Source organism: Triticum dicoccoides, chromosome 5B (assembly GCF_002162155.2).
Source record: "Triticum dicoccoides isolate Atlit2015 ecotype Zavitan chromosome 5B, WEW_v2.0, whole genome shotgun sequence".
Taxonomy (NCBI): domain Eukaryota; kingdom Viridiplantae; phylum Streptophyta; class Magnoliopsida; order Poales; family Poaceae; genus Triticum; species Triticum dicoccoides.
The window spans coordinates 204,999,781-205,008,957 of NC_041389.1; the positions used below are offsets into that span (position 1 = coordinate 204,999,781).

The 9,177-nt window shown below is 46.7% G+C and overlaps 1 protein-coding gene across 1 annotated transcript; it reads left to right on the forward strand.

The window, feature by feature from the left end:
- Positions 1-248: 248 nt before the first annotated feature.
- LOC119308083 (putative pumilio homolog 7, chloroplastic) lies at positions 249-3,023 on the forward strand. The gene is made up of 5 exons (XM_037584197.1): positions 249-1,152; positions 1,257-1,419; positions 1,727-1,890; positions 2,263-2,521; positions 2,638-3,023. The coding sequence occupies exons 1-5, from the start codon at positions 386-388 to the stop codon at positions 2,743-2,745; spliced, it is 1,461 nt and encodes a 486-aa protein (XP_037440094.1). The 5' UTR covers positions 249-385; the 3' UTR covers positions 2,746-3,023.
- The last annotated feature ends 6,154 nt before the right edge of the window (positions 3,024-9,177 follow it).

Consider the following 9,177-nt stretch of genomic DNA (forward strand, 5'->3'; position numbering starts at 1 on the left):
AACTAAGTGGTACAGAGCTTTGTGGCATGGTCGGAAAACATAATGTTTTTTAGGGTCTAAATGAAGACCTCTGATGTCAAAGTAGAAAATCGGAAAGTGCTTACCCCAAAACAAGAAAATCAGACTTGGTAATAACCTTTCAAAAATATATTTTAAAAAAGCACTCCTCTCACCGGCATCAGTCCTCACTACTTTCGCGCTATCCTTCTTGTATAAAACCACCCCCTCTGCTCTCTCTCCTCCTCCCACTCCTGCATGCCTCAACGAACCATCTCCAAGAAAACACCTCACCCCAATCCAACCCCAAACCAATCCTCTCCACAAACCAATCTAACACAATTCCCCCACTGATTTTCTCATCGAGATTCGATCAGAGCAGTTGGAGATGAAGCTTGACAGGGAGATGGAGATGCTCCTCAACGAGATCCCTCTCCTCCTCCACGGCGACGTCATCGGCTGCGGCGAGCCAGCCGCCGCGGAGACCGACACCGACGCCGTCGACTTCTCTTACCTCATCCAAGAACTCGGCGAGATGGGGTTCGTCGAGGACGACGACGATGACGACGACAACGGTTTCCTTCACCCCAGGAAGGCCAGCTCATCCCCGACGAGCAACCTCCATTTCATGGACGCCGAGAATTTCGTGGCGTCGCGTCCCTTCTCCATAGACAAAGACCGCGAGAGGGCTCTGTTCGATCCGTTCCCCTTCTCCAGCACCTGCTTCGACGCCGCCGTGGGCGACGACTGGGACCTCCTGTGTCCGCCGGCGAGGTCCCGGCTGTGCAAGACGGCGAGGCCGAAGAAGGGTACCTGCAGCAATGGCTGCCAGGCGACGAGCCCCAAGATGTGCGCGGCGGCGAAGCCGTCCAAGTACGAGAGCCTTGTCGGGCTGCGCGGGTACATGTACCACGTGGCCAGGGACCAGCACGGCTGCCGGTTTCTCCAGCAGCGGCTCGACGACGGCAAGCGCGAGGTCGATTTCATCTTCACCGGCGTCGCCCGTCACGCCGTCGACCTCATGGTGAACCCGTTCGGGAACTACCTCATGCAGAAGCTGTTAGCCGTCTGCAGCGAGGAGCAGAGGATGGGCATCGTGCTCACCCTCACAAAGGACCCCTTCGTGCTCGTCAGGATCTCTCTCAATGTACATGGGTAAGCACCATGTTTTTAACTTTGTTCCTGCTAATTGTTTTTTGTTGCTCTTTTCGAATGAAATGTTTTTTGTTGCTAAATGTTGTGTCGTTTCTCGTTTTCAGGACAAGGGCAGTACAGAAACTGATTGAAAGCTTGAGGGCAAGGGAGGAGATCCAGCTGGTCGTCGCAGCTCTGCGCCCCGGGTTCCTGGAGCTCATAAAGGATCCTAATGGTAATCATGTCGTGCAGAAGTGCTTGCAATCGTTCGGGGCTGATGATAACAAGGTATACATGTGTGTGTGTACATGCATCTTAACAAGTTCTGAATATATTGTAGATGAGTTAGTATTTTTATTTAGGTGTAAGTTAGTCTATTTGGGTCCAGAGAAGTTGTTCCAATCTAGTTACTCTGATCGCTTCAGAAAAGTTTGTAGTAGACCACTTCCACTTGTCTGAATTTTGCAGCTTGTACTGTTAATTGTCAATTATTGACCTGAATTTTCGGCAAAAAATTTAGTGAATTGAATTTTGATTTTACTAAACTGATATGTTCCTGGTCAGACATAATTAACTCACAATCTACAACTTTCAGCCCATCTTCGATGCTGCTGCTGTTTATTGCCTTGATATCGGGATGCAATGCCATGGCTGCTGCGTCCTGCAGCGGTGTATTGCGCGTTCCACGGGTGAGCACAAGGAGAAGCTGGTTGCCGCAATCGCTCGCAATGGGTTCGAACTTGCACAAGATGCCTATGGGTAAAAATCCTGCCTTGTGCTCCACCTGTAATTTTTCATGTAACCACGAGGCCGGTAAAACAAGCATGGTTAATCAATTATTGTTCTGTCTAGCATATCATTAGTAGGCCAGCCGGCAGCATGCCTTTGTAAAGTGGAGACCATTGATTGTAGAGACCTCTGTATTTCTGTAGACATTCCTACAAATCTTTAGTGCCATGATATCTAGTTAAACATTTTTTTTGAACATAACTAGTTAAACATTTATACACATTAAAGAAAAAGAATGCATTCAACAAGTTTTACCCTTTATGTTCATAATTTATTCTTCTATATGTTTATGTTGGTGTATTTTAACTTGTAAACTCATGAGCTTATCTGCTAATGTTGCAGAAACTATGTTGTTCAGTATGTGATAGAGCTAAAGGTCGCTACTGCAAATGCAAGTCTGGCACAGCAGTTTGAAGGCAAGTACATCCACCTCTCCATGCAGAAGTTCAGTAGCAACGTTGTCGAGAAATGCCTGAAAGTTTTCAAGGAAGCCGACAAAACCAACATCATCCTGGAGCTCCTTTCTGCGCCACAGTTCGAGCGGTTGCTTCTGCACCCTTACGCAAACTATGTGGTCTACGCAGCACTTCAGAATTCGAAGGTAAATAACATCTCAACCAATACAGAGTCAACCAGAGACCGCAGTGTGTTGACAATATGTCTATGCTTGCGTTCTACTGAGCCATTTTGTTGATGTGACTGCGACGAATTTTTCAGGGGTCTCTCCACTCAGCACTGACCAACGCCATCCGGCCTCATGTGGAACTACTCAGAACCAGCCCATACTGCAAGAGGATCTACTCTCGAGCTTTGCTGAAGAAGTGATGGCCTGATGAAACCATCTCACCATGTAACAATAAAGATTGTTTGTCTTGTGCTATTTTTTCAGATTCAAAAGGGATAAAAGTGATCTCACCATGTAGATTTTGTATAGATCAAAATTATTTGGTCATGTACTTCTAAGTGCACCTTTATTGGGTGCACTCTTCAGTTGCATAATCCATCTGGAATGGTAAGTTCCGGTCGAACAAATCATCATATAGATGTTGATGCACGTACATAAGATTGGTGATGCTTCTTGTAACTTAATGTTTGAATTTTTACTTGCCCCTCAATTGCTCAACCGAATGCCAGAACATGAAGGCAAATAACTGATTTGCAGTCTATGGAAAGTTATGTATGACTTTGTCATGATACATCTCAACATACTTTATTAAGTATCTGGACAGAGGAAATCACAATTAAAATGCCATTATATTTAACACAACATGAACGGAGCGTGAACTTTCAAAGGCTTTTTTCCATCTTCTCTAATTAAAAAAAACCAGAAAAAACAGAGTTAGCTATGAGCCACCACAACAATTCAATATGTTTTGCCGTCCGATCACATAATTGGACGTTCTAGATCTTCCAATTGTCCCACAAGCGTCCCTACGTTATTTTCACCCTTCACGACATGCCCAACTTGAAAGGGCTGCTGCTCCCGCGTGTTGGCGTCAATTGGGCCCTGAAACAGCCCAATTTGTATCTTACATCATCCTAGGCCCGGCTCGCACTTCCCCCTTCCATCCCCTCAAAAAAAAAAACTTCTCCCTTCCATGTCTCGATATAGGGACCCCTTAAAAAAATGTCTCGATATGGAGAAGAAGAAAAAGTCATCCTCATTCACCCTGGTACGTGTTTGCCACGGCAGCAATATAAGGTGGAACAGTCTGCCCTTTGCCCTTCCGCTTCTATCTTAATTTAAGATTGAGAAACGCTTTGCATCAGGCATCCGATCCCACGTTCGTGTCAGACCACATCCCTTCCATTGGATTTTGTGAAACGATCCAACGCCTTGCAGCTTCTCTATATAATCCTAGGCAGCCCCACGTTATCCTGGCCATAACCTAGATAGGTAACCACCACAGCCTCCGGCAATCCTAGAGCTCCTCGCACGTCATCGCTGCCGCCGGCTATGGTGGCGAGGATCAACGGGGAGCGGAAACAAGGAGCACATCCTTAGCAAGAACTCCGACGAGGACGTCACAGACATGATCCGACGAGGTGCTGCTTCTCCACGACGCCTTGGCCGTGATCAGGTACAAATTCTCCATGAGTGATGTTGTCGTGATCCGCCGAGGTCGACGAGGGGCAGAAGAGCACGTGCCGATCATGAGCGCGACAATTGGTGATCCCAATTATCTCAGCATACTGATCTCCTAACTGTTATCACTCTTCCCATCCATGCAACACCGCCCACGGCGAGATTGGCACCTTTATTCCATGGCAACATGGAGACATCCCTCTACACGGTGCCCTTGTTTGATTTGGCCTAGTCTCTTATGCTTCTTGCCATCTACACCACCGGTTTCTTGACGTATGTACACCCGAAGTGGGAATGTGGTGCCTCATTGTCACAGATGCAATGCTTCAGCATGTGTATTAGGATTCCTAGTGCCTATGTATGCATGTCAATACGTGACATGATTCCAACTTGTGTATAATATGGTTTGAAGATTTAAAGGATTGCTTCCTTCTTTTTAAACAACCATGGCATTGACAATGCTTCGGTACTATTTTAGTCCGGCTTCGACAATTATAAACAATGTTTCCAATGTCTCACCAAAACATAAAATGCATCAATATCATAAGTGCCATGCTTCAACCATTAATAAATTGTGCTTCACAATACAAGAACATGCTCTTCATAGCAGAGAATCATGATGCATGGTTTGTAACATTAGAAGCACGTTTATATTACCATGGAAACAAGTATAAATTGGAGGAATGTGTGATTATATATGGACCTCGGTTGAATATACATCAGCGTGATCAAAGGAAGTTTGCGATTATTGAAAGCATATTTCTATACAACTGAAGCAAATTTTCATTGAATCAGAATCGCCCAAGTAATTAATTAATTTCCTTCAAATATGCAATAATTTGTTTCCATAAAATCAGCACCGAAGAGTGATTGCCGGAACCTAGCACCCAAATGCATGGTAAGCCCACGCACGCTGATTGATTTGTAGTTTGGAAAGTCCTACACAGATGGAAAACATGCAGCCTTACTACATCCACCATTCATTCAAGATTTCATCCAACGGCCTACGACTGGTCTGATAAGAAGCAAAAAAACAGTAGTCTGATGCCTAGTGCTTCCCACTTTAAGATTTCTCCAGCACACATGGTTCTTGCCTTCTATTCTTGGTGCTTCGGATGATTTAGTCACACCTTTGCATTTGTATTGGTGTCCACCCACATACTAGGTTGTTACTCTCCTGATGTCTCTTGTTCCTTTTGTGCTTGTTTCAAAAACTTGATGGTGGTTGACCAACCGAGACAAACAGTTCACTGATCTGTGGTTAATTTGGATGGGCGATGAACATGTCTGACCCAAGAACCGCACATGACATCTGCATATATTATATCGAGAGAAGTCTACATTACAACTCTGAACTTGCCACTTGGTTTAAGAATCAACCCTAAACTATAAAAAACCGGGTCCATCAGAATATACCACCTCTTGGAAACCCACGCCCCCGCATTGCTCCATGGGAGCGGCTCGGGTGGAAACCCCAGCCGCCACCCACCGCCGCCCCCTCCACCCCCTCTCTCTCTTGCCGCCGTCGGTACACGTCGCTGGGCAAAGCCCCGACAAGGGGTGGCGACGGGGGGTCTCGTTCCTCACGCGGTTGTCGGCTCTCTCATGCGAGATCTGCAGCATTTTGGGTGCTCCGGTGGTGGTGGTGTGTGTGGCGGCCCCTGACTGCTCCCGGCAGTGCCCTGGTTCATGCGACCGATGGCGCGTTGCGACCGTCCTCCATCCTCGGCTGCGGGATGGTCTGGCATTGGGGGCCTTTGCGTGGTGCAGGAGGTGGTTCCCAGGCGGCGATGCTCCACTGGCCTCGCCCCAGATCTGTCGTTGCCCGTGCGTGTGCGGCCGGATCCGACCGGGTCCGGCTCGGATCCATTTCGGGGCGCCCCCATTCCTTTTCTCTGCTGAAGTTTGGGCTTCCCCTGTCACTTGCCTGTGTAGGCATTAGGTGGTGCTTGTGTTGGGGAACGTTGCATGGAAAACACTACGCACACGCAAGATCTATCCATGGAGATGCATAGCTATGAGAGAGGAGAGTGTGTCTACGTACCCTCGTAGACCTTTAAGCGGAAGCGTTTATCGACGCGGTTGATGTAGTAGTACACCTTCACGATCCGCCCGATCAAGTACTGAACGTACGACACCTCCGCGTTCAGTGCACGTTCAGCTCGATGATGTCCTCGCCTTCTTGATCCAGCAAGACAAGCGAAGTAGTAGATGAGTTCCGGCAGCACGACAACGTGGTGATGGTGGTGATGCAACTATCTTCGCAGGGCTTCGTCGAGCACTATGAAAATATGACTGAGGATGAACTAGAGGGAGAGGGGTGCCGCACACGGCTTGGGGATCGTGGTGTGTGTTGCCCCTCTCCCTTCTCTCATATATATAGGTGGAGGGGGAGGGGAGGAAGCCCTAGGCACGCCCCCAAGTGGCCGGTGGCTGCCCTAGGGCGCATGCCCTAGCCGCGCCCCTTCCATATTTGTGCATGGGGGGAGGAAAGGGGGGCCGGTTGCCTTAGGGCGCCTCCCCCTTCCTTCCCTCCCTTCCTTGGTGCATGGGCAAGGTGGAGGGCTGCACCAACCCCCTTGTGGGCTGGTGTGCCCCCCCTTTGGCCCATAAGGCCCACCACATACTGGTAGCCTCCTGGAACCCCTTCCGGCACTCTGATAAATACCCGGTACTTTCCAAAACCTTTTCGTTGACCGAATATCATCGTCCTATATATCAATCTCTACTTCCGGAACATTCTGGAGCATCTTTATGATCACCCAGCTATGTTGTGACGTTTGATAACACACAAGGTATTCCTCCAGTATCCGGGAGTTGCTCTTTCTTGATGCTCTTTCTTGATTTCTACCTCCACCGATTTCAACATTGCAAAGAGCTTGGAAATTGTTTTAGTCATTCCTTGCATATTGTAGTTCATCACGAAGCTCTAGTAGCTTGGTGATAGTGACTGGAGAATTCTATCAATCACTATCTTATCTGGAAGATTAACTCCCACTTGATTCAAGCGATTGTAGTACCCAGACATTCTGAGCACATGCTCACTGGCCGAGCTATTCTCCTTCATCTTGTAGGCAAAGTATTTGTCAGAGGTCTCATACCTCTCAACACGGGCATGAGCCTGAAATACCAATTTCATCTCTTGGAACATATCATATGTTTCATGGCGTTCAAAACGTCTTTGGAGCCCCGGTTCTAAGCCGTAAAGCATGGCGCACTAAACTATCAAGTAGTCATCAGATCAAGCTTGTCAAACATTCATAATGTCTGTATCAGCTCCTGCAGCAGGTCTGTCACCTAGCCGTGCATCAAGGACATAATTCTTCTGTGCAGCAATAAGGATAGTCCTTAGATCACGGACCCAGTCCGCATTATTGCTATCATCATCTTTCAACTTAGTTTTCTCTAGGAACGCATTAAAAATACAAGGGAACGGTAACACAGGCCATTGATCTACAACATAGATATGAAAATACTATCAAGACTAAGTTCATGATAAATTAAGTTCAGTTAATCAAATTACTAATGAACTCCCACTTAAATTAACATCCCTCAAGTTATCTAAGTGCATTACTAGGGAAAAGCCTATACACATAACTTTAGCAGTAGCACGTGTTAAAAAAGGGCACTACTACTAGACAACAGTAGCACGCAAAAAAAACATGCTGTAGATACATATATAGCAGTAGCGCGTCCCGCTGCAAAAGTGCTACTACAAAAATTCCCACAACTAAGCCGATCGGCTACACATAGTAGTAGCGCTCTTTTAGAAACAGCGCTGCAGCTAATTTTGTTGTAGCAGCGCGTTTATGTGTAAGGTGCTACTGCTAACGAAAATAAAATAAAATGAAAAACAAGCAGAAAAGTAAATGAAAATGAAAGAAATAGAAAAAGGAGAAAGGAAAAAAATAAAATGTAAAGAAAATTAAATGAAAAAGGGAGAAAGGAGAAAGGAATAGCAGTAGCGCGTTTCAGGAAACGCTCTGTAGCTAACTTAGCTATAGCGCATTTTTAGGAACGCGCTACCGTTACGTTTCACTTAAACAACGCTTTCCCTCTCCCCCGGCCACCACTTCTTCCCCAAATCCCTCGCCCTCGCCGCCGTCTCCCCAATTCGCCGTCGCCCCACTTTGCCGCTGTCTCCTGCCGGCGTGGACGCCCGCAACCTCACCGTCTCCCCCCGAGGCCACCGTCATCCTCACCGCCGCCGCCCGAGGCCGCCCTCAGCCTCACCGCCGCCGCCCGAGGCCGCCCTCAACCTCACCTTCGCCGCCCTCCACCTCACCGCCGCCCAAGCCTGCCCAGGACCGCCGTTGCCCGTGCCCTGGCCCGCCCTCTCCGCCCCTGCCTCCGTCGCCGAGCACCTCCCCGCCAGCGTCTGTCCCCTCTCTGTAAGTCGCCCACCCCTCCCCCACTCGTCTCTCTCTGCATTTTAGAGCAAAAATTAGTAGATCAAAAGTTAGTTTATAGCAAAACATTTAGTTTAGAGCAAAGGATGTTAAATAGTAGATGTTAGAGCAAAAATTAGTTTAGAGCAAAAATTTTGATTTACAACAAAAGTTAGTTAGGGCAGTAGGGCTTACTTAGGGTAGATGCTGCTTGTATAGTATATAGTGATACTAGTAGATGTTAATTAGGTTAGGGCAGTAGTGGTACTAGTACATGTTAATTAGATGTTTTTCAGTTAGGGCAGTAGAGTTTTTCTAGGTTAATTTAGGTTAGTAGTGCTGCTAATAGTAGTGGTACAGTAGGTTAATTAGGTGTAGTTAAATGAATAACCTAAATGAATGAAATTAGTAGTTAACTGGATTTTTTTTCCTTTCATCATTATAGAGCACTAAAGTTAACTAAATTTTGTTTTATTAGTAGTTAAATGAATTTTCTTCTACACTTTGTTTTTGAATTAGCTTGTGAAATTTGGACATGTGGTTGCTCGTGTATATTTGGACATGTGTTGCGGTGTCGAAGAGGGATATTTGAACACTGTTTCCAGGGAATGAAGCTGAGTGGCCTATGTTTTGTCGAAATGTTGATTCATTTCCGTTTCGGCAAATTTCAGGTTCTCGAATTGTCCACTTTTTAACAAAGGTCATGCCGAAATTTTCCGTGAATTTTGGCATGACTTGTGCTACAAACTAGGACATATCGAGTGCCCGGGACTTGTGCTACAA

What these genes read in the sequence shown, in the direction of transcription:
- LOC119308083 (XM_037584197.1), top strand. Translation starts at nt 386, where the DNA reads ATGAAGCTTGACAGGGAGATGGAGATGCTCCTCAACGAGATCCCTCTC. An exon ending in CTTGCACAAGATGCCTATGG is followed by an intron (nt 1,891 to 2,262) that starts GTAAAAATCCTG and finishes CTAATGTTGCAG; the next exon opens with AAACTATGTTGTTCAGTATG. An exon ending in CAGCACTTCAGAATTCGAAG is followed by an intron (nt 2,522 to 2,637) that starts GTAAATAACATC and finishes CGAATTTTTCAG; the next exon opens with GGGTCTCTCCACTCAGCACT.